Source organism: Salmo salar, chromosome ssa18 (assembly GCF_905237065.1).
Source record: "Salmo salar chromosome ssa18, Ssal_v3.1, whole genome shotgun sequence".
Lineage (NCBI taxonomy): Eukaryota > Metazoa > Chordata > Actinopteri > Salmoniformes > Salmonidae > Salmo > Salmo salar.
Window position 1 is genome coordinate 32455524 of NC_059459.1, and position 26444 is coordinate 32481967.

Consider the following 26444-nt stretch of genomic DNA (forward strand, 5'->3'; position numbering starts at 1 on the left):
TCGATAAAAGGGAAAATATCATGGTCTGATCCAGTGGAAACGCCATAGCAGGAGCGGGAGGAGGAGGGTCAGGAAAATGTATTTTTCATTTGGTTATGCTGATCTCTGGCTCCCTCAAGTAATTTGTGCATCTTAATTATTTAATCACAAGCTCAGTACATACAGTTCATTTTATTAAAACACATAGGGTGTGTCTATATATGGAAAAAGACATGTTTTAGAACAGACGACTCTCAGTCGACCAACATTTTGTTTTAGAGGAAGACAGCCCTGAGGCCTAATCTATACTTACATCAACAGACAGCTGTTTGACATAGCTGGTTCCAAACACCACATTCTCCAGGGCCGGGATGACAGAGTCTTTACTCTGCTGGGGGGCGTTGCGGTTCAGCCATGTACTCTTCACTAGCCGGGGGAAACTACAACAGACAAACAGCCAGTAAGGAATCAGGCCTTACTGGTGAACAGCTTTCAGTTCTACTGCACTGAAGACAAAGTCTGAACTGGAGGTTGGAGGAATATAGTGTACATTTACATTTAAGTCATTTAGCAGATGCTCTTATCCAGACAGATTTACAGGATCTATGCTTATTTATTGAAGTGATGATATATCCAAGTCAGTCTGAAGTCACACCCTATTCCCTATACAGTGTGTGTGTGTGTGTGTGTGTGTGTGTGTTACCTGATGAGGGGTTGGTGCAGGGCAACCAGGGATGCGTGGACGGCCATAGAGATGACAGACAGGTGGAAGTAGTCGAACATGATATTGATGTGTTGGTGGATGCCTCGGTTCAGGCTAAAGTGCAAGCGGAGCGAACGACTGCTGATGTTCTGCAGGGAGCTGAGCTCCTCGGGCCTAGTGGGAAACAACGCATCTGCTGGAGAAACTCAAATCATACAATACAAACATGTATTCATATAGAAACATAAAGAATATAAAAAACTGTGTGCAATGTTTCCATCTAAAGTATTGGAAAATATACTTGAAATGCACTGCTGCACACTCCCTTGGTATATACAGACATGTCTAAAACGTGCTGGCAGACAGGGTTTATTAAGGACACCATAGCAGAGGTTCAAAAACACAATCTTTATCTAAAAATAGCCAGATCTGGGTTAAAATACTACTTGAAGAATTTAAAAAAAACTTAATCTGGGCTTGACTGAGCTTGCCTGGTGTATTAGTTGCAAACCTGCAACCCCCATCCATCCGTCTTTCTGGGCAGGCTAAAGAAAACACTAAAAGTACAGTATCTAAGATTTCAAATGGTGTTTGAACACAGGTTTGGTAACAGCATGAGAAGCACAGTGTTCGGCCATCATGAAACGTACGAGAAGTCTCCATCTGTGAAGTATAACTCCAGAGAGAGCTGGAAGTCCATGTCATTGAGGGATTCTTCTACCTGAAGAGGGATAGAAACAGACAGGGGAAACAATCATTTCAGAGGGGGAAAAAACTGAGTGAGTGATAGTGAAAGTGAGCCTATTTCCCATCGACAGAGGAACTGATTTCCACCATGACAACAACCCAAGAGCACCATTCACTAGCGTACTATGTAGTATGAAGCAATGTGCAGTACTGGGCATGCATTCTTAGTAGTACGTACTATGTAGTATGAAGCAATGTGCAGTACTGGGCATGCATTCTTAGTAGTACATTAGTATGAATGGATAGAAATCAGAGGAAACGCTTCAGAGAGGAAAAACCATATCAAGAGTCTCTTCCTATATCCATAACATCACACCGCGTCTCTCTTCCTATATCCATACCATCACACCGCGTCTCTCTTCCTATATCCATACCATCACACCGCGTCTCTCTTCCTATATCCATACCATCATACCACGTCTCTCTTCCTATATCCATACCATCACACCGCGTCTCTCTTCCTATATCCATACCATCACACCGCGTCTCTCTTCCTATATCCATACCATCACACCGCGTCTCTCTTCCTATATCCATACCATCATACCACGTCTCTCTTCCTATATCCATACCATCACACCGCGTCTCTCTTCCTATATCCATACCATCATACCACGTCTCTCTTCCTATATCCATACCATCACACCACGTCTCTCTTCCTATATCCATACCATCATACCGCGTCTCTCTTCCTATATCCATACCATCACACCGCGTCTCTCTTCCTATATCCATACCATCACACCGCGTCTCTCTTCCTATATCCATACCATCACACCGCGTCTCTCTTCCTATATCCATACCATCACACCGCGTCTCTCTTCCTATATCCATACCATCACACCGTCTCTCTTCCTATATCCATACCATCACACCGCGTCTCTCTTCCTATATCCATACCATCACACCGCGTCTCTCTTCCTATATCCATACCATCACACCGCGTCTCTCTTCCTATATCCATACCATCACACCGCGTCTCTCTTCCTATATCCATACCATCACACCGTCTCTCTTCCTATATCCATACCATCACACCGTCTCTCTTCCTATATCCATACCATCACACCGCGTCTCTCTTCCTATATCCATACCATCACAACGCGTCTCTCTTCCTATATCCATACCATCACACCGCGTCTCTCTTCCTATATCCATACCATCACACCGCGTCTCTCTTCCTATATCCATACCATCACACCGCGTCTCTCTTCCTATATCCATACCATCACACCGCGTCTCTCTTCCTATATCCATACCATCACACCGCGTCTCTCTTCCTATATCCATACCATCACAACGCGTCTCTCTTCCTATATCCATACCATCACACCATGTCTCTCTTCCTATATCCATACCATCACACCGCGTCTCTCTTCCTATATCCATACCATCACACCGCGTCTCTCTTCCTATATCCATACCATCACACCGCGTCTCTCTTCCTATATCCATACCATCACACCGCGTCTCTCTTCCTATATCCATACCATCACACCGCGTCTCTCTTCCTATATCCATACCATCACACCGCGTCTCTCTTCCTATATCCATACCATCATACCACGTCTCTCTTCCTATATCCATACCATCATACCACGTCTCTCTTCCTATATCCATACCATCATACCACGTCTCTCTTCCTATATCCATACCATCATACCGCGTCTCTCTTCCTATATCCATACCATCACACCGCGTCTCTCTTCCTATATCCATACCATCACACCGCGTCTCTCTTCCTATATCCATACCATCACACCGCGTCTCTCTTCCTATATCCATACCATCATACCGCGTCTCTCTTCCTATATCCATACCATCACACCGCGTCTCTCTTCCTATATCCATACCATCACACCGCGTCTCTCTTCCTATATCCATACCATCACACCATGTATTTATTTTATAACATGCTATTGTGAACAATATCCATGTGAGATATTAGGCTAAATTGTCTACATTATAGCTAAATAGCCTGCATCTAATTGGCCAATCATATGGATCACTGCAGTGTAGCTCAAACACACTCAGTATGAAGCAATGTATTGGGCATTGTAAGTAGTATGCTACTGTGGACATTTGAACACAGGCTAGCCAGAGCCTCAGTGAAAGTGAGCATATTGTCCTCTATAGCAGAACTGATTCTAACCAGCACAACGACAACTTGGTCATTGGTCAAGGTCTTAGCCTACAGTCTAGCTTCCTCGTCTCAGCCTACAGTCTAGCTCCCTCGTCTCAGCCTACAGTCTAGCTCCCTCGTCTCAGCCTAGAGTCTAGCTCCCTCGTCTCAGCCTAGAGTCTAGCTCCCTCGTCTCAGCCTAGAGTCTAGCTCCCTCGTCTCAGCCTAGAGTCTAGCTCCCTCGTCTCAGCCTAGAGTCTAGCTCCCTCGTCTCAGCCTACAGTCTAGCTCCCTCGTCTCAGCCTACAGTCTAGCTCCCTCGTCTCAGCCTACAGTCTAGCTTCCTCGTCTCAGCCTACAGTCTAGCTTCCTCGTCTCAGCCTACAGTCTAGCTTCCTCGTCTCAGCCTACAGTCTAGCTTCCTCGTCTCAGCCTACAGTCTAGCTTCCTCGTCTCAGCCTACAGTCTAGCTTCCTCGTCTCAGCCTACAGTCTAGCTTCCTCGTCTTAGCCTACAGTCTAGCTTCCTTACCTTCTTCTCATCCAGCAGCATCATGATTTTGAACACCAGCACATCATTGACAACAACCTCCTCGTTCTTATAGAGGATCTGGAAGGTCTTGCTGCAGATGACGTCATCGACCACAGCTGCAGGGAAGGCCAGATCAGAACCTGTAATGAGAAGATATTTGTTTGAATGCAGAAAACGTACATCAATACGCACTACTAGGTACCGGTGAGAAGTTGGCCAGTTATCTTCCTATGAACAGCTTACAGTACATGTTCCCTCTAGCAGACATCCAGGATGTCAGCTGTGACCTGGCAGCAGTCTGAGGCATGTCCTGGCAGCATAGACACAGCAAACAGACGCAGTCAGTCTGTTGGTTGTTTTCACACATGGCTGATGGCTTACAAGCCTGACTAACCATGTCCTATCCTTTCTAGGTGATTAACAGCACTACAGAACCTGCAACTATGAGATCAGCCGTGGAGGAACTTACGGCACTATAGAACCTGCAACTATGAGATCAGCCGTGGAGGAACTTACGGCACTATAGAACCTGCAACTATGAGATCAGCCGTGCAGGAACTTACGGCACTATAGAACCTGCAACTATGAGATCAGCCGTGCAGGAACTTACGGCACTATAGAACCTGCAACTATGAGATCAGCCGTGCAGGAACTAACGGCACTATAGAACCTGCAACTATGAGATCAGCCGTGCAGGAACTAACGGCACTATAGAACCTGCAACTATGAGATCAGCCGTGGAGGAACTAACGGCACTATAGAACCTGCAACTATGAGATCAGCTGTGGAGGGAAAGACCAGTGAGGAACAGGACTCCACCAACCCAGGATGGAAAACACCATACTGCAGGAGGAAAATAGAACACAAGCTAATGGAACAGCTTTCTGCTGAAAATGAACATGAAAATGAAACAACCCAATTTTGTGGAATTTGCCTTTTTCACCAGTTAAAGTATAACACCAAGTCTAGTCAATTGGGTGTACTACCAATGTCAGAGAGACCTGGCTGGCAAGAGACCAGAGACAAGGCCTCCTATTAATAGGCCACTTAGAAACGCCAGGGTTGAGGTGAGGAGGAAGAACCAATCACATTCAGCTAAAGCCCTCAGCCTCTCACTGACTCCTATCAGACTCAGAGCAGAAAACACTGGAGCATCCTGCAATCATATCAGGCTCAGAGCAGAAAACACTGGAGCATCCTGCAATCATATCAGGCTCAGAGCAGAAAACACTGGAGCATCCTGCAATCATATCAGGCTCAGAGCAGAAAACACTGGAGCATCCTGCAATCATATCAGGCTCAGAGCAGAAAACACTGGAGCATCCTGCAATCATATCAGGCTCAGAGCAGAAAACACTGGAGCATCCTGCAATCATATCAGGCTCAGAGCAGAAAACACTGGAGCATCCTGCAATCATATCAGGCTCAGAGCAGAAAACACTGGAGCATCCTGCAATCATATCAGGCTCAGAGCAGAAAACACTGGAGCATCCTGCAATCATATCAGGCTCAGAGCAGAAAACACTGGAGCATCCTGCAATCTCATCCTCATTTGTCCCCTGATAATCCTCATTGTGACAGGAGGATTGGTTGTTGGGGGACAGAATGCAGCGTATTGTGAGGCTGGAGTGGAGGAAGCGAAGGCATTCCTCTCAGTGCCGACCAGGGCAGGGATGAGCTGTGACTGCTCCAGGCTGCCAGGACTCAGAAAAGAGCTGGGAACATGGCTGGTTTTGTGAGATCAACCAGTCCTGCCACTCTGCCAGCTCCAAAGCAACAACAAAACCCAAAAGGAGGAGTAGACCAAATCCACATTCATCTGAAGGGCTTCCCTCAATGTCTTTCAACCAAGAGTATCACTGTCAGTTCCAATGGATATTCAACTAACACATTGGAACTGTAGGTGAATAGCATCTTTCACATTAAAATAGACAGCTTCACCATTCTGGAACGCACAAAATCAGATCAGACGATTTAGATCAAGGCGGTGACCCGATCCTGTAGGTTCATGCTCTACAACATTCGCAGAGTACGACCCTGCCTCACACAGGAAGCAGCGCAGGTCCTAATCCAGGCACTTGTCATCTCCCGTCTGGATTACTGCAACTCGCTGTTGGCTGGGCTCCCTGCCTGTGCCATTAAACCCCTACAACTCATCCAGAACGCCGCAGCCCGTCTGGTGTTCAACCTTCTCAAGTTCTCTCATGTCACCCCGCTCCTCCGCTCTCTCCACTGGCTTCCTGTTGAAGCTCGCATCCGCTACAAGACCATGGTGCTTGCCTACGGAGCTGTGAGGGGAACGGCACCTCCGTACCTTCAGGCTCTGATCAGGCCCTACACCCAAACAAGGGCACTGCGTTCATCCACCTCTGGCCTGCTCGCCTCCCTACCTCTGAGGAAGCACAGTTCCCGCTCAGCCCAGTCAAAACTGTTCGCTGCTCCGGCACCCCAATGGTGGAACAAGCTCCCTCACGACGCCAGGACAGTGGAGTCAATCACCACCTTCCGGAGACACCTGAAACCCCACCTCTTTAAGGAATACCTGGGATAGGATAAAGTAATCCTTCTAACCCCCCCTTAAAAGATTTAGATGCACTATTGTAAAGTGGTTGTTCCACTGGATATCATAAGGTGAATCCACCAATTTGTAAGTCGCTCTGGATAAATGACTTAAATGTAAATGTAATGTAAATGTTAGAGAACTTCATATCATATTTACCATCTGTCAGCTTGGTGCCCTTTGAGATAACCTCTCTGACAAATGAATCAACCACACAGCCTAGCTTTTATAGGTGGTCACGTACACTAGAAAATAGTATCAAGGACCCAGTTCCTTAATGTCCAGCCTAATCATTCCCTTCATAGTAAAATATGTTGAAGGAGAACCAAGAACTTAAACAAAAGCCTCCCAAATGATGAACAATATGTAACCTGCTACACTCGCAATCCAAAAACACTACATCTCTGTTAATGAAGCATAACGAATGGTTATAAAGCATATGGCACCACTTGGACTCGGATCATAATTCCATCTTCCTCTCACATCGCTACAAACAGAACATTACATCTGAAAAACCTTGGATAAAGTATGTGAAGGATTGGTCTGAAATAAATATGGACATGTTAAAAGGCTGCTTTGACTGTACCATTTGGGAGGAATTATGTGACAAACAAAAACATTGAGGAACTGAATGGGACCATCGCTGACTACATACAGTGTGTTCTGAATGGGACCATCGCTGACTACATACAGTGTGTTCTGAATGGGACCATCGCTGACTACATACAGTGTGTTCTGAATGGGACCATCGCTGACTACATACAGTGTGTTCTGAATGGGACCGTCGCTGACTACATACAGTGTGTTCTGAATGGGACCGTCGCTGACTACATACAGTGTGTTCTGAATGGGACCGTCGCTGACTACATACAGTGTGTTCTGAATAAGACCATTACTGACTACATACAGTGTGTTCTGAATGTGACCGTCGCTGACTACATAGTGTGTTCTGAATGGGACCGTCGCTGACTACATACAGTGTGTTCTGAATAAGACCATTACTGACTACATACAGTGTGTTCTGAATGTGACCGTCGCTGACTACATAGTGTGTTCTGAATGGGACCATCGCTGACTACATACAGTGTGTTCTGAATGGGACCATCGCTGACTACATAGTGTGTTCTGAATGGGACCATCACTGACTACATAGTGTGTTCTGAATGGGACCATCGCTGACTACATACAGTGTGTTCTGAATGGGACCATCGCTGACTACATAGTGTGTTCTGAATGGGACCATCACTGACTACATAGTGTGTTCTGAATGTGACCGTCGCTGACTACATAGTGTGTTCTGAATGGGACCGTCGCTGACTACATACAGTGTGTTCTGAATGGGACCATTGCTGACTACATACAGTGTGTTCTGAATGTGACCGTCGCTGACTACATACAGTGTGTTCTGAATGGGACCATCGCTGACTACATAGTGTGTTCTGAATGGGACCATCGCTGACTACATAGTGTGTTCTGAATGGGACCATCGCTGACTACATAGTGTGTTCTGAATGGGACCATCGCTGACTACATAGTGTGTTCTGAATGGGACCATCGCTGACTACATACAGTGTGTTCTGAATGGGACCATCGCTGACTACATAGTGTGTTCTGAATGGGACCATCGCTGACTACATACAGTGTGTTCTGAATGGGACCATCGCTGACTACATAGTGTGTTCTGAATGGGACCATCGCTGACTACATAGTGTGTTCTGAATGGGACCATCGCTGACTACATACAGTGTGTTCTGAATGGGACCATCGCTGACTACATACAGTGTGTTCTGAATGGGACCATCGCTGACTACATACAGTGTGTTCTGAAAGTATTCAGACACCCTTGACATTTTCTACATGTTGTTACATTACAGCCTTATTCTAAAATTGATTTAAAAAAAATAATCTACACACAATACCCCATAATGACAAAGCGAAAACAGGTTTTTAGAAATGTTTGCAACACCCCCCCCCAAAAAAAAAACTGAAATACCTTATTTACATAAGTATTCAGACCCTTTGCTATGAGACTCGATATTGAGCTCAGGTGCATCCTGTTTCCATTGATCATCCTTGAGGATGTTTCTACAACTTGATTGCAGTCCACCTGTTGTAAATTCAATTGATTGGACATGATTTGGAAAGCCACACAGCTGTCTATTTAAAGGGGTCACAGTTGACATTGCATGTCAGAGGAAAAACCAAGCCATGAGATCGAAGGAATTGTCCGTACAGCTCCGAGACAGGATTGTGTCGAGGCACAGATCTGGGAAAGGGTATCAAACAATGTCTGCAGCAATCAGGGGAGAAGGGCTTTGGTCAGGGAAGTGACCAAGAACACGATGGTAACTCTGACAGAGCTCCAGAGTTCCTCTGACCTGAATGCCAAGCATCAAGTCTGGAGGAAACCTGGCACCATCCCTACAGTGAAGTATGGTGGTGGCAGCATCATGCTGTGGGGATGTTTTTCAGCAGCAGGGACTGAGAGACTAGTCAGGATCGAGGGAAAGATGAACGGAGCAAAGTACAGAGATCATTGATGAAAACATGTTCCAGAGTGCTCAGGACTTCAGACTGGGGCGAAGGTTCACCTTCCAACAGGACAACGACCCTAAGCACACAGCCAAGACAACGCAGGAGTGGCTTCGGGACAAGTCTCTGAATGTCCTTGAGTGGCCCAGCCGGAGCCCGGACTTGAACCCGATCGAACATCTCTGGAGTAGAGGTCGACCGATTAAGATTCTTCAACGCCGATACCGATTATTGGAGGAACAAAAAAAGCCGATACCGATTCATCGAACAATTTTTTTATTTTTATTTGTAATAATGACAATTACAATAATACTGAATGAACACTAACTTAATATAATACATCAATAAAATCAATTTAGCCTCAAATAAATAATGAAACATGTTCAATTTGGTTTAAATAATGCAAAAACAAAGTGTTGGAGAAGAAAGTAAAAGTGCAATATGTGCCATGTAAGAAAGCTAATGTTTAAGTTCCTTGCTCAGAACATGAGAACATATGAAAGCTGGTGGTTCCTTTTAACATGAGTCTTCAATATTCCCAGGTAAGAAGTTTTAGGTTGTAGTTATTATAGGAATTATAGGACTATTTCTCTCTATACGATTTGTATTTCATATACCTTTGACTATAGGATGTTCTTATAGGCACTTTAGTATTGCCAGTGTAACAGTATAGCTTCCGTCCCTCTCCTCGCTCCAACCTGGGCTCGAACCAGGAACACATCGACAACAGCCACCCTCGAAGCAGCGTTACCCATGTAGAGCAAGGGGAACAACTACTCCAAGTCTCAGAGCGAGTGACGTTTGAAACGCTATTAGCGCGCACCCGCTAACTAGCTAGCCATTTCACATCGGTTACACCAGCCTAATCTTGGGAGTTGACAGGCTTGAAGTCATAAACAGCGCAATGCTTGAAGCACAGCGAAGAGCTGCTGGCAAAACGCACAAAAGTGCTGTTTGAATGAATGCTTACGAGCCTGCTGGTGCCTACCACCGCTCAGCCAGACTGCTCTATCAAATCATAGACTTAATTATAATATAATAAACACACAGAAATACGAGCCTTAGGTCATTAATATGGTCGAATCCGGTAACTATCATCTCGAAAACAAAACGTTTATTCTTTCAGTGAAATACGGAACCGTTCCGTATTTTATCTAACGGTGGCATCCCTAAGTCTAAATATTCCTGTTACATTGCACAAACTTCAATGTTATGTCATAATTACGTACAATTCTGGCAAATTAGTTCGCAACGAGCCAGGCGGCCCAAACTGTTGCATATACCCTAACTCTGCGTGCAATGAACGCAAGTGACACAATTTCACCTGGTTAATATTGCCTGCTAACCTGGATTTATTTTAGCTAAATATGCAGGTTTAAAAATATATACTTTGTGCATTGATTAAGAAAGGCATTGATGTTTATGGTTAGGTACAGTCATGCAACGATTGTGCTTTTTTCGCAAATGCGCTTTTGTTAAATCATCCCCCGTTTGGCGAAGTTGGCTGTCTTTGTTAGGAAGAAATAGTCTTCACACAGTTCGCAACGAGCCAGGCGGCCCAAACTGCTGCATATACCCTGACTCTGTTGCAAGAGAAGTGACACATTTTCCCTAGTTAAAAGAAATTCATGTTAGCAGGCAATATTAACTAAATATGCAGGTTTAAAAATATATACTTGTGTATTTATTTTAAGAAAGGCATTGATGTTTATGGTTGGAGCAACGTGTACCTAAGCGATTATATGCAACGCAGGACAGGCTAGATAAACTAGTAATATCATCAACCATGTGTAGTTAACTAGTGATTATGATTGATTGATTGTTTTTTATAAGATAAGTTTAATGCTAGCTAGCAACTTACCTTGGCTTCTTACTGCATTCGCGTAACAGGCAGGCTCCTCGTGGAGTGCAATGTAAAGCAGGTGGTTAGAGCATTGGATTAGTTAACCATAAGGTTGCAAGATTGAATCCCCGAGCTGACAAGGTAAAAATCTGTCGTTCTGCCCCTGAACAAGGCAGTTAACCCACCGTTCCTAGGCCGTCATTGAAAATAAGAATGCGTTCTTAACTGACTTGCCTAGTTAAATAAAGATGTAAAATATATATATAAAAAACATTAATAAAAAATTCGACAAATCGGCGTCCAAAAATACCGATTTCCGAGTGTTATGAAAACTTGAAATCGGCCCTAATTAAACCGGCCATTCCGATTAATCGGTCGACCTCTTCTCTGGAGAGACCTGAAAATAGCTGTGCAGCGACGCTCCCCATCCAACCTGATAGACCATGAGAGAATCTTCAGAGAAGAATGGGAGAAACTCCCCAAATACAGGTGTGCTGAGCTTATAGCGTCATACCCAAGAAGACTTGAGGCTGTAATCGCTGCCAAAGGTACTTCAACAAAGTACTGAGTGTTAGGTTCTAAATGAACCGAGTAAAAACTCATGGATGATTTTTAAAGTTCAAACCAAGATTATTCACCCAAAGGGTCAGACAGCAAACAGACAAAGACATGTTCCCACCAGCACAAGTATATACACCCCAATTTGGGTGAAGTCTCCTCCTTCCCTCTAAAATATTATATCTTTATTGCTAGGCAGGAAGTTAAGTGATGCAGGTTAAGTTAAGTGATGCAGTGATGCAGGTAATACTGACTTACCCCTCCCGAATGACAGTCCCAGAATCATCTCTGAAAAGGTTGTCTTTCAGGTCTTCTCCAAACTCAAACCTCAGAAAGCAAAAGGCTGTGATGGTCTAAGTGGGATGTTATCAGGGAGTGTAAATGGCTGTGTAACATGTACAGAATACTTTTTCAAATGTCATTGGACAGCAGCAGAACCGCCCAAATCTGGCTGAAACTATTGTGCCCATTCACATCTGCTGGTCATCCCATCTGCTTGACCTCTGTGATAATCTAATGTTTGGACCCCATTGTCCTGGGACACCTTCTCCTGCACACAGAGAGCCTCTGGACTCGTTCCAGCTGGCATATAAACCAGGCCGTGGAACTGAAGATACACTGGCCTTCCTCCTTCATAAAATCTACATGATCTGGATAAACCATGTTCATATGCCACAATACTTTTTGTAGATTTCTTTATCTGGACACATTACATCCTGATATTCTGGTGAAGAAACGTGCAACCATGGACATCAACACACGTCTCATCAACTGGATCAGGTGCTCTCACCAGTCGGGTCAGAAGAGTGAGGTTCAGTGTGAATACATCAGAACCCACTAACCACCAATAGAAGGGTATCCCAGAGCAGTGTCCTTTTGCTGGTTCAGTTCACCCTCTACACTAACGTTTGCACCCAAATAACACCAGACGGTGCAACAGTAAAGTATGCAGATGATACAGCAAGCGTTGGTTTAATAGAGGTGTCCGGGACGACTACAGGACAGAAATAAGGAAAACACATTCTTAAAATGAGGGAAAACAAAGGAAATGACAAACCTCAGAAATATAAAAGATGATACCGGGCCCATCCACATCGACTTAAAATAGAATCAGTTGAGCAATACAAATATCTTGGAACTATAATTGACTCAAAACTCTCCTGGACTCAAACACAACAGATAAACAAGGGACAACAAGGACTGTATTTCATGAGGAGATTAAAGAAATATCAGGTGAACAAAATAAAAAACAACCACATTGTGTTTCCAAGCCTGGTACAAACAGCTATCCATCTGTAATAAAAACAACCACATTGTGTTACCAAGCCTGGTACAAACAGCTATCCATCTGTAATAAAAACAACCACATTGTGTTACCAAGCCTGGTACAAACAGCTATCCATCTGTAATAAAAACAACCACATTGTGTTACCAAGCCTGGTACAAACAGCTATCCATCTGTAATAAAAACAACCACATTGTGTTTCCAAGCCTGGTACAAACAGCTATCCATCTGTAATAAAAACAACCACATTGTGTTACCAAGCCTGGTACAAACAGCTATCCATCTGTAATAAAAACAACCACATTGTGTTACCAAGCCTGGTACAAACAGCTATCCATCTGTAATAAAAACAACCACATTGTGTTACCAAGCCTGGTACAAACAGCTATCCATCTGTAATAAAAACAACCACATTGTGTTACCAAGCCTGGTACAAACAGCTATCCATCTGTAATAAAAACAACCACATTGTGTTACCAAGCCTGGTACAAACAGCTATCCCTCTGTAATAAAAACAACCACATTGTGTTACCAAGCCTGGTACAAACAGCTATCCATCTGTAATAAAAACAACCACATTGTGTTACCAAGCCTGGTACAAACAGCTATCCATCTGTAATAAAAACAACCACATTGTGTTACCAAGCCTGGTACAAACAGCTATCCATCTGTAATAAAAACAACCACATTGTGTTACCAAGCCTGGTACAAACAGCTATCCATCTGTAATAAAAACAACCACATTGTGTTACCAAGCCTGGTACAAACAGCTATCCCTCTGTAATAAAAACAACCACATTGTGTTACCAAGCCTGGTACAAACAGCTATCCCTCTGTAATAAAAACAACCACATTGTGTTACCAAGCCTGGTACAAAGAGCTATCCATCTGTAATAAAAACAACCACATTGTGTTACCAAGCCTGGTACAAACAGCTATGCATCTGTAATAAAAACAACCACATTGTGTTACCAAGCCTGGTACAAACAGCTATCCCTCTGTAATAAAAACAACCACATTGTGTTACCAAGCCTGGTACAAACAGCTATCCATCTGTAATAAAAACAACCACATTGTGTTACCAAGCCTGGTACAAACAGCTATCCATCTGTAATAAAAACAACCACATTGTGTTACCAAGCCTGGTACAAACAGCTATCCATCTGTAATAAAAACAACCACATTGTGTTTCCAAGCCTGGTACAAACAGCTATCCATCTGTAATAAAAACAACCACATTGTGTTTCCAAGCCTGGTACAAACAGCTATCCATCTGTAATAAAAACAACCACATTGTGTTACCAAGCCTGGTACAAACAGCTATCCATCTGTAATAAAAACAACCACATTGTGTTACCAAGCCTGGTACAAACAGCTATCCATCTGTAATAAAAACAACCACATTGTGTTACCAAGCCTGGTACAAACAGCTATCCATCTGTAATAAAAACAACCACATTGTGTTACCAAGCCTGGTACAAACAGCTATCCATCTGTAATAAAAACAACCACATTGTGTTTCCAAGCCTGGTACAAACAGCTATCCATCTGTAATAAAAACAACCACATTGTGTTTCCAAGCCTGGTACAAACAGCTATCCATCTGTAATAAAAACAACCACATTGTGTTACCAAGCCTGGTACAAACAGCTATCCATCTGTAATAAAAACAACCACATTGTGTTACCAAGCCTGGTACAAACAGCTATCCATCTGTAATAAAAAAAAACACATTGTGTTTCCAAGCCTGGTACAAACAGCTATCCATCTGTAATAAAAAAAACCACATTGTGTTACCAAGCCTGGTACAAACAGCTATCCATCTGTAATAAAAACAACCACATTGTGTTACCAAGCCTGGTACAAACAGCTATCCATCTGTAATAAAAACAACCACATTGTGTTACCAAGCCTGGTACAAACAGCTATCCATCTGTAATAAAAACAACCACATTGTGTTACCAAGCCTGGTACAAACAGCTATCCATCTGTAATAAAAACAACCACATTGTGTTACCAAGCCTGGTACAAACAGCTATCCATCTGTAATAAAAACAACCACATTGTGTTACCAAGCCTGGTACAAACAGCTATCCATCTGTAATAAAAACAACCACATTGTGTTACCAAGCCTGGTACAAACAGCTATCCATCTGTAATAAAAACAACCACATTGTGTTACCAAGCCTGGTACAAACAGCTATCCATCTGTAATAAAAACAGCTGCAAAAGAAGTGGAGTTAATCTGAAGAACATGGAAGCGCTGTTCTTGGAGAGAGTAGTGAGGGCAGGAGTGAGAATTGCCACTGACCTGACACACCCACTCAACCAGGAGTACAGCTCCTACCATCAGGCTGCAGATACTGACTCCATCTTTACAAAAACCCCAGAGCCCAGAAATCAGCAATTCCCACCAGTATAAGTCAACTGAATAAACAACTAACCCCTACTGTGCTGTGATGTGGTTTGAGATGCAAGACAAATTTCCTGAAAACAGACACACAAATAATTATGATTAATAATACAAAAGAAGGCGATTTCTTTATGGTTGAAACAGACACAACTAAAGCATTTTAGCGAGAGAGAGAGCGAGAGAGAGAGCGAGAGAGAGAGAAAACGAGTGTGTGTGTTAACTGACCTGGTGGGTGGAGTAGACTGGCCTCTACTTTGTGAGGGACTCGTGGTGGCACTTTCATACTGGCACGGATCTGGTAGAACCTGGGAGACAAACGAACAGTTAGCAATGAAAACAACAGGGAGGACATAGTGTTCAGAGGTCAGCCCTACCAGGACTGGAACCCAGGCTCTTGCAGCTGTCAGTCCAACATCTTGATGAGGCAGGTAGACACGGCATGTTCTAGTCCAAGGTCTCTACAAAATGTAGGAATTCTAAGCACAGAACTCATTTGATGGGACATACTGTAGCTTTAACCCAATGGAAATTAGAACAATTGGCCTATTAAAAATCTCTAGCCTACAGAGCCTTCAGGAAGTATTCACACCCCTTGACTTTTTCCACATTCTGGTATGTTACAGCCTGAATTTCAAATGGACTAAATGTCATTTTTTTGGTCACTGGCCTACACACCATACCCCATAATTACAAAGTGGAATATGTTTTTAGATTTTTTGGACAGATTAATAAAAGATGAAAAGCTGAAATGTCTTAAATCAATAAGTATTCAACCCCTTTGTTGAGTCAAGCCTAAATAAGTTCAGGAGTAAACATGTGCTTAACAAGTCACATAATAAGTTGCTTGGACTCACTGTGTGTGCAATAAGTGTTTAATATGATTTTTGAATGACTACCTCATCTCTGTACCCCACACACAGAATTATCTGTAAGATCCCTTAGTCGAGTAGTGAATTTCAAACACAGATTCTAATGCCTCGCAAAGGGCACCTATTGGTAGATTGGTACCAATAAAAAAAGCAGCGATTGAATATCCCTTTGAGCATGAAGTTATTAACTACACTTTGGATGGTGTATCAATACACCCTGTCACTACAAAGATACAGGCGTCCTTCCTAACTCAGTTGCCAGAGAGGAAGGAAACCGCTCAGGGATTTCACCATGAGGCCAATGGTTAGTTTAAAAAGGTTAGAGTTTAATGGCTGTGATAGGAGAAAACTCAATCAACAACATTGTAGTTACTCTACAATACGAACCTAAATGACAGAGAAAAAAATGTCTGTACAGAATAAAAATATTCCAAAACATGCATCCTGAGATTACTGTATTTAATTTTCAATAAATTTGCAAACATTTCTAAAAACATTTTGTCATGAGGTTGTGTGTGTAGATGGGTGAGAAACATCTATTTAATCCATTTTGAATCCAGGCTGTAACAACATGTGGAACAGGTCAGGAAGTATGAATACTTTGAAGGCAGTGTATAGAAAGAGTAAGCGTCTGGCTCTGTTGGAGTAACCTATAGGCCTGTAGTTAGGAGCGGAAACGGGAGAGACAGCCTCGTAAGAAGAGAACAGTCTGTGTAGGTTTACTAAAGGCATGTAAAACGAGCTTTCACTTTTCATGAATGAATAATGAGCACTTTCTTTAACACTCACTCGTGTGTTAAACTCGCATTTAAAGTATTGATGAGTAAAGAAAGACCAGGGCCCATATTCAAACAAACATGTACTGATCTGGGATCAGTTCTCTCTTTACGATCATAATGAATAAGATCACATGACAGCCTGGGTGGACCTGATCCTAGAACAGCTGTCCTACTCTGAGACTGTCTGCTGGTCAGTGCTCTGCTCAGGACAGTATTACAACATGCGATCTCCTTTTGAATGTACATTTCCCAGATGTGGAAGAGATGTTTGGCTGGTATAACCTGACTACTAGACTAGCTCGAAGCCATGGCTGGTATAACCTGACTACTAGACTAGCTCGAAGCCGTGGCTGGTATAACCTGACTACTAGACTAGCTCGAAGCCGTGGCTGGTATAACCTGACTACTAGACTAGCTCGGAGCCGTGGCTGGTATAACCTGACTACTAGGCTGACTCGAAGCCGTGGCTGGTATAACCTGACTACTAGACTAGCTCGGAGCCGTGGCTGGTATAACCTGACTACTAGGCTGACTCGAAGCCGTGGCTGGTATAACCTGACTACTAGACTGGCTCAAAGCCGTGGCTGGTATAACCTGACTACTAGGCTGACTCGAAGCCGTGGCTGGTATAACCTGACTACTAGGCTGACTCGAAGCCGTGGCTGGTATAACCTGACTACTAGGCTGACTCGAAGCCGTGGCTGGTATAACCTGACTACTAGACTAGCTCGGAGCCGTGGCTGGTATAACCTGACTACTAGACTAGCTCGAAGCCGTGGCTGGTATAACCTGACTACTAGACTAGCTCGGAGCCGTGGCTGGTATAACCTGACTACTAGACTAGCTCGGAGCCGTGGCTGGTATAACCTGACTACTAGACTAGCTCGGAGCCGTGGCTGGTATAACCTGACTACTAGGCTGACTCGAAGCCGTGTGTGTGTGTGTGTGTGTGTGTGTGTGTGTGTGTGTGTGTGTGTGTGTGTGTGTGTGTGTGTGTGTGTGTGTGTGTGTGTGTGATGTGCTGGAGAAGAAAGGAGCAGCTATCCCATGTGTGTGTCGTGTGAACACATCATGTGTGTTTCGTGACTGCCTATGTTTCCAATGGAAGGAAAGCAGACAGCAGGACAGACCAAAATACACTAGGATATGGACTAGTCTTATATCACATCTACGCTGGTGCGTAGCTCCCTGGGACTGCCGGACAGAAGAAATATCAGCCCTCGCAGAGAAGCAGGAGATGGAACATTATTCAACTTTATAGAGTTTTCCCCTTTAGTTAAAACTATCAACGATTCGCTCTACTGTGGGAATTGTGATCGAATCAATGCAATATTAGCCACTTTCAATGTAACATATCGAAACAAAACAAACTATGCAAGACATAGTATGCAAAACTAACTGTGCAAGAGATTTTGTTGTAGGCAGAACACATCGGAGTAGGAATCTATTGTATTGACATGTAGGACTCAGTGTACTCTGCACCAAGATGTGTTTGATTTGAGATCAAAGAAAAAGCTGCATGTAGCCACGTGTTCACACTCTGTTCATATCCTGTTAGTTAGTTATTAGTCCAGTTATAGATCATTAGTAGTCAACAATAGGGGAGTGATTACTAGTTAGTTATTAACCCAGTTATAGAGCATTAGTAGTCAGCAATAGGGGAGTGATTACTAGTTAGTTAGTTATTAGTCCAGTTATAGATCATTAGTAGTCAACAATAGGGGAGTGATTACTAGTTAGTTATTAACCCAGTTATAGAGCATTAGTAGTCAGCAATAGGGGAGTGATTACTAGTTAGTTATTAACCCAGTTATAGAGCATTAGTAGTCAGCAATAGGGGAGTGATTACTAGTTAGTTAGTTATTAGTCCAGTTATAGATCATTAGTAGTCAACAATAGGGGAGTGATTGCTTCCTACATTTCTAGACATCTTTGAAAAGCCAGTCTGGTAAAGAGCACTTTGTTTTTCTTAAAAAGGGGAGTGTTGTATTATGAGACAGGCTTGAATAATCTAAGTAGCCAATAGGCAGACAGTAGAATCATTTGTCTGATTCTCTGTAATAATGGTATGGGAATAATAATGCATTTTATTTTGGAAAGTGGTTTCTTGTATCCAACAACAACATTCTCAGTCACCTCCTTGTCTGAAGGACAAGTGGATTAACAGGTTAATGTCAAGTCTAAAGTCTCATGGAATGTGGGCCTACATTGAACACCACACATTGGCTCCTACTGTAGGCTGAATGATATAACAGCTGTTTCCATGTTAAAATGTTATGGGATGCATTTTCTCCATTGTTTTTGATGGTAGGCCACTCTGGTAGACCACTCTGAATGATGATCAAATAGCCACAGTTGCCTACCTGATCATTGTCCGAAAGTGTAACTTAAAGCAGGTACAGCCTCAGTGTTCACAGTAAACACACGCTGGAAGTTGCACAGAATTTTCACAACTTTCAAGTTTGCACTCAGCAGACCTGAAAATGAGAGGGAACATTGCTATGGAAACTATACCGTTTTTTTTCTGGCTCAAAAAGGGGCTTAGGTGCTGGGCGTGGCAATGAGCACATCTCAGCGTGGCTACATCTTAAAGAACATTTTAGAGGCCCCCTTCTTGGCTCTATAGATATAACATTTTGCAGTTTTAAAGCAAATTTTCTGCGATTCTACATATTCTGCCATGGAACTGAGAAAAAATGATGCAGTTTTAATGCTAGTTTCCTGCTATTTTACGCATTTTGCCATGGCTAATGCTGTGTTCTTTTTCTCAAACATTATAAAATTAATACCGCTAAATTCATGGTTTTGGAATTTTTTATTCTCCCTGAATGTCAAACTTTTATTTTGGTGATGGTTCATTCTTAAAGATGATATTATTTAAAATATTCACTGAGTGTACAGAACATTAGGAACGTTAGGAAAGTGTTCCACAGGGATGCTGGCCCATGTTGACTCCAATGCTTCCCACAGTTGTGTCAAGTTGGCTGGATGTCATTTGGGAGGTGGACCATTCTTGATACACACGGGAAACTGTTGAACGTGAAAAACCCAGCAGCGTTGCAATTCTTGACACACTCAAACCGGTGTGCCTGGCACCTACTACCATACCCCATTCAAAGGCACTTCAATGTTTTGTCTTGTCCATTCATCCTCTGAATGGCACACATACACAATCCATGTCTCAATTGTCTCAAAGCTTCAAAATCCTTATTTAACCTGTCTCCTCCCATTCATCTACACTGATGGAAGTGGATTTAACAAGTGACATCAATAAGGGATGATAGACTGAACAGGTGAAAGCTATGTCATGGAAAGACTAGGTATTCATAATGTTTTGTCCACTCAATGTATATAGGTCCATTATTTGTTCTACATATTTTATATCTGGTTTTAGTCATTTAAGTTTACAATGTAATTGTTTTTCCATCACGAAAATTCATAAAATAAAAAACAGTTTGGACTTAGGTGAACAGTTTAGGCTGCCTGCCCAAGGATTACAATGGAAGAAAAATCCCTACAATACAACGGTGGATAGAGGCCACTGAGAAGCAGGAAGCAAAAAGAGAGCTTTCCATCCTCTCTGAAGCCGACGTCATGGGAACTCTGTTGGGGGAATATCTAGGCCGCAGCCGGCTTCCTGCTCTGCTCCACAGCTGAGTCCACTACAACCAGACACTCAGCCAGGCTGCATTCTGATGGCTACAGACACATTGTTCACTTAGCGCAGACTAGTGTCACGCTACACTGGAATGTCAGCTTCCAGAGTAGTTCAGGCCTCAGGGACCGTGAAGAGTCAATGTTACAGTAGGACGATCTCCATGATGAACATCAATGTACAGTGTGGAGATAAAGATCTGAAGGCATGTCAGTATCTCAGTGGTCTTGTCTTGCTGACGCCAACCGTTGCTGCAAGAAGGACATTTGGCCTTAAGGTTGTAAACATTACAAAGGCATCAATGTGTACAAGAGGAGAGGCTAGATAGACTTTCTAATGAGTTCATTGTAGAATGATGTGCGGAGAAGAGCCCAAATCACTACTAAATTCATGTTTATCATTGAGCTTAAAATGTCACGCCATAAACCACACATTGTTTTGTGAAAGCTGGAAAGGCCAAGGATCTTATTGTAAAGGTTAGACCCACAGCCACTGTTAACACAAACCACTACCTAGCTGTCACAGCACAGCTACACTGCCATTGTGAAGCAATAAGGGAACCTAAGGGAACTCTGCATTCTAACACGGAATGAAACACCACAACAATGGCAAGTCATGTGACCTGTCCTTGTCAAGACAATGGTCATCAGGTCCTGTGTTAATATACACAAACCCTTGGACCCTGAAAAAGCCTGTTTTTCTACTTGGCTGAGGAAGACTGCTACTTCTGGTCTCTGCACTACATGTATGCCAGTGAAGACGGGGTTCCAAGGCCATTATCACACCATGCTCCACCATCAGGGCTGTGTTCATTAGGTATTAAATGGAAGGAAACAGATTGAAACAAGGAGGGACTACCTGAACTTGTCCAATAAGAAACACTCATTTTCATTTTGTTTACCAGTGTGTGTCTTATTGAACACAACCCAGACCATAATGAAGAGATCACTCATCAGACATAATGGTTGTGTGTTTAACTACTCAGACCTGATGACTTGGGTGACAGGTTTCTGATACCACGTACAGGAACCATCGTGACAAATCTAGACTGGATTCCTCTCAAAAGGTAGCATGAAGCTTGCACATGGCATGCATCAGCGGTGGATGGAAATAACAACTCCTAGTCAAACGAGTGCATCTACAAACGGGACTAATAGCCTATAGCAACAGTAGTAGTCTGGAAGCGTGCGGTAGTCTTGCTTAACATAGATATGACAGAGTCCCTGTGCTCAAAATGTCTACAAATAGTGTCCCTTTAAATAAAGTCAGTCAGGCCTCTTGAGGTGAGACAGTGTTTACTTGCTAGTCAACTCAACGACCCCAGGCGGGTGTTTTCTACTCAGACTGATTTAGAAGGTGGGGGATGAGGACTTTTCCACGCACAAATCGATATAAACGGGCATTTGAATGAATGATCAATAGCGTGTCTGAAAAGCTGGACATCATTTTAACATGATTATGAGATGGAAGAATGTCACGATCAGAATGTTCACGTGCAGAGAGAGGAACCTACGTGGAGGATATAGGCTTGTTATTATCACTGACCAACATGTCTCAATTCAACCTCTTTGCCTTGAAACGGATTTGAATAATCCTCCTGGTATCATCATTATGGTTCGGCTGAGAAAAAGTGGCCCACCACAAGATACCTGGCATTGCCACCATATCTTAATCATATTGATTAGAACAGGGCATGTGACATCTATATTGACATCAAAACGTCACCATCAAACTTCCTTTCATTTACAAAATAGGGACTGAGGGCTAAGTGAGGATGAACGTTTCAGTCGCTGTAACTTCAAGCAATAACAACAGTATAACACTAAATGTAAAGTTATTCAGAAAGTTGAAAATCGAGGCCCGTGGAATTTCCCCAGAAAGCCTTGGTGTGCTTGATAAACAGGACAGTGTAGAAGTAACACCACAGAGGGCTGACAGTCAGTCTGCAGAGCAGTGACGAAGAGACAGACTCACTCACCCTCTCTGGAACAGGTCCACATTGTAGAACTTGTGGAGCTCAACAGAGAACTCCACCGTGGCCTGCACCTCGCTCATCTTTGGCTTCAGAGGCAGACAGAGGGCTTACATCACCTGGGACATTATGACTCCTGTGGAAGGAGGAGAGCATCCATGTGAGTTACCTGAACTGATGTGAAGAGGACTTATCATCACACTGGCCACAAATACAGGAACAACCTCCAGGTCTTTCTCTCTTCACACTAGTAGAGAATTACAGTGGAGCATGTGTTCTCATCACACACACCATCGGGCGGTCAGGCACTCAGCCACACACAAAGTAAAAATCACACAGACACGCACACACCTAGTCAACAGCAAACAAACAGTCGTACTTGGCTCAGCTGTTTCCAATAACAAGCACCGAACACCCAACCCAAACAGACCCATGAGGGCTGCTGCCTGCTGGGTACTCTGCTTCAGATGTAAATAACATGTCTTTCCTAACTGGCTGGCAGCTCAGCCAAACAGAGAGAGAGGGTGGGGGGAGACAGAGAGAGAGGAATGGGGGACAGAGAGAGTATGGGGGGGAAGGAACAGCTATGAATCACATGCTAAAATAGTCCTGAAATACTATATCAACTACTGGACAATATTAGAAATACACCAAGTACATCCCCTACAGGCCCTCCTACAGGCCCTCCTACAGGCCCTCCTACAGGCCCTCCTACAGGCCCTCCTACAGGCCCTCCTACAGGCCTTAAATTAATTCAATATGTTTTGCTCTAAACTTAGTCAAGCCAAGTCTTAGGGACAGAGGAGAATTGAAACTAGTCTGACACACACAGGTGGGACGAAGACCCAGAGGGCAGATTCGGTGCAGTGGAGCTGAGAGAAATTGGCATAGCAAAATCACCCAGAAGCCCTTTAAATTACTCATGTGAGGAATGAATAAATGACAGTCTTGTAGACCTAATGGTGACATGTTCCTGGCAATGAAAGCAGACTTGAGTTGGAGGGGGAAGGCAATATGGCCGGCTGCGATTTGAAGGAGATAGATGGCTTAGATGTGACTGAACTAAAGAGACCTGGGCTGGGTTGTTTAGAAAACACACAGGAAAGAGGCCAAGTAGGGCAGAGAGGGTACAGCTAGCAGGGTTGTTATGATATCTAATGCCAAGGAAGCCTTGAATACAGACTGTATAGATCTCTCCCTAACACTCTCTTTCTCCCACCAAGTCTGTCATGTTCTGTCTCTCTGATCTCTGACTTTCTCTCTCCGTCTCTACCTCTCTCTCTGGCCCTCTATCCGTTTCTCTCTTCCCTTCTCTCATTTTCCTCTCTCTCCATCCCCCTGCCCCCACTCGTTCACTCAGAGATGAAGGAGGGAGACAAACAACAAGACTGGCATGGTTTTCTCAGGCAGATAACCAGAGAGACTCTTATGTATTCATAAAGAACCAAGGCAAGTCACCATATATAACAAGCTCTCCATCTTACAGCAAGGAAGGCTGTAAATTATTGAGTGAAAATGCAGGGAATTTACTTTAATCATATCAACACCGTATTCATAAAGCTTCTCCTCAGAGTAGGAGTGCTGATCTGGGAACATTTATGCATTTTAGATTATAATGAATGGACAGGGAGGACCTGATTCTAGATCAGCACTCCTCCTCTAGGCAATGCTTTACTTATTAATACAGGCACATAAATTATAGGATAGAGTTAGACAGTGATATTCTTGTCTAACAGTAGCATCATCCATAGACAGGCTGCAAGAAAATGAGAACACTGTCTCTGGGTTTCCATAGTTTCCATAGCCATGTCATAAAGTGGAGGTGCTGGGAGCAGGGCGTGTTAAAACCTGTTACACATTTCTCTTATATGGGACAACACCAGTACCTGCATCTGCATGCTTCACAAAGCAAAGTGCATTCAAATGGAGATGGCATGGCTATCTGAAACAGGGCCAGAGATAGTTGTGCCTAGCCAACTTTAATTAGAACATGTGTTATATTTCTCAACTGAGTGCAAAGTTTCAGTTTGAGTGATCAAATGGGTTCCTTTAAGTTGGAAATAGTTTGAAAACGTTGTGGTGGTGAGCTGCTTCAAGTGCAGTTACAAAGCCTAGATCCACTAAGCTATGTCTACCAGCAGGGTATTTGCTGTCCAGCAGGGTATTTGCTTTGCATAGCAGAGTGTGCACGCTGGTTTAGGCTACTGTTTGCATGGCCAGCTACCCATTTACTAAGTGAACAAACAAACAAACAGTCAAATGACTGAGATTTAGCAACTCAATCACAATTCACAACTGAACTGACAGAATGGCGCACAACAATACAGTCTAGATCTAAGACAACATTACAGATTGTACTGATGAGGAAACTGGGGAATGTAGCCTACTTAAGATCAACCGGAGAGTCACCCTTATTGTTCTTCCCTCATAACTCATCATGATGCAGACTAGAACACATCTAGGTTACAGTACAGTATACTTAGCTAGTATGCATGTGCTTTTCTAATCAGTTGTGTAGTGTGGTGCCAACCCGTTTCCTTCCTGAGCGCAGCTATGTGCACTGGCTGATTAATAATTCACCTTATAATAATCTATGGAATTCACACTCCACTCCCTGGTCTTTTGAAGCCAGTGCTATTCCTGCAAGTTAAATGATTGTAGAGAAACAGTACACTCCATTCATGAATATGACAGTTTCAGTTTATTGATCTTTGCCAAGCAAAACAACTAGCTACCTGTGTCTGTGAATGCTCTCTGAGCGTCTTTAACAATCATACCTGTAGTCTACCTGGCTCTTTTTCCAACCTAGTCACACTCTTGACAGTGAGTCTATGAGGATACTTCAACATTGTGTAGGTAGCTTGCAAGGTAGTTAGTTACGCAACTGAACAGCAATAACATTTTGACAACTTACTGAGAAGAAATACTGACTGAGAAGAGGTATAACAACGTGGTATAGCTAGTTAGCTAACGTTAACTAGTTACCTTGACTGACGGAACGTATGACAGTTCAGGGGAGAGTAACATTAATATCCCCAGGTCTAGGAGCGTACTAATTAAGGGTTATGCTTCGGTAGTTAGATTGCTATGTAACACAGACATACAACACTTAGTTTATAAAGGTCCTGTTGATTGAGCAACTTACATAGGCCTACTATTTCCTCTAAAGTTTCACAGGCTCATTCTCAGATGTTGAAATATTCTGTGACCATCCCTTACTGCAAACAAGGACAGAATGAATCACCACACAAAATCTGTCTCCCTAGTGTAGTTAGCTACCTAGCCCGTTTCTACCGTCAAAACGTCATAGCAAGATAACTAGTTAACTGGGAATTCTGTCAACTAACTAACTAGCTGGGGTTTCTTCAGAAGAAACAGACAACAACATATTGAGTCAACAACGTACAGTAGTTATATAGATAATGTGTTGACTACAGTAGTTAGTTAAAGTAGCTGTCAGTCTCACCACATAACGTTAGCTAGCTAACGTTTCATTGCTAGTTTTGCAGTAACTAGCTAACCGTCCTTACTTAGCTAGCCAGCACGATAACTTTAAACTCGTAGCTAGCTAACTAGCTAATCTTTCAAGCTGTAAAGCAGCAGCCAATGGCTTTATTTTCACACATCGGATCTGTGCTGTAACGGTACCGTCATCTAGTAGCGAGCTAGCTAGCTCGTTGGCGCGTTGATCTACTCAGTACTCACCAGATTCTGTGACGATAGATCACTTCTTCTGATAGTTAAAATACCAAATACTATAACAAAACAGCATTAAGCCGACTTCAAAACCAAACGGGACAACGACATGGGTAGTCAATCCAGTCCCTTGATCTTGCACACAGCTTCGGCAGCCTGGCAAGGCTAGCGACGTTTGGGTTGAAAAAAAGGAAAACAGT

The 26444-nt window shown here is 43.2% G+C and overlaps 1 protein-coding gene across 1 annotated transcript; it reads right to left on the bottom strand.

Moving 5' to 3' along the window:
* Positions 1-1039: 1039 nt before the first annotated feature.
* f135a (FAM135A) lies at positions 1040-26444 on the bottom strand. Its single transcript, NM_001141653.1, is given in 5 exon segments — positions 1040-1403; positions 4083-4222; positions 15499-15578; positions 22555-22684; positions 26254-26444. Coding segments are annotated over 4 exon segments (381 nt in total). The 5' UTR covers positions 22632-22684; positions 26254-26444; the 3' UTR covers positions 1040-1319.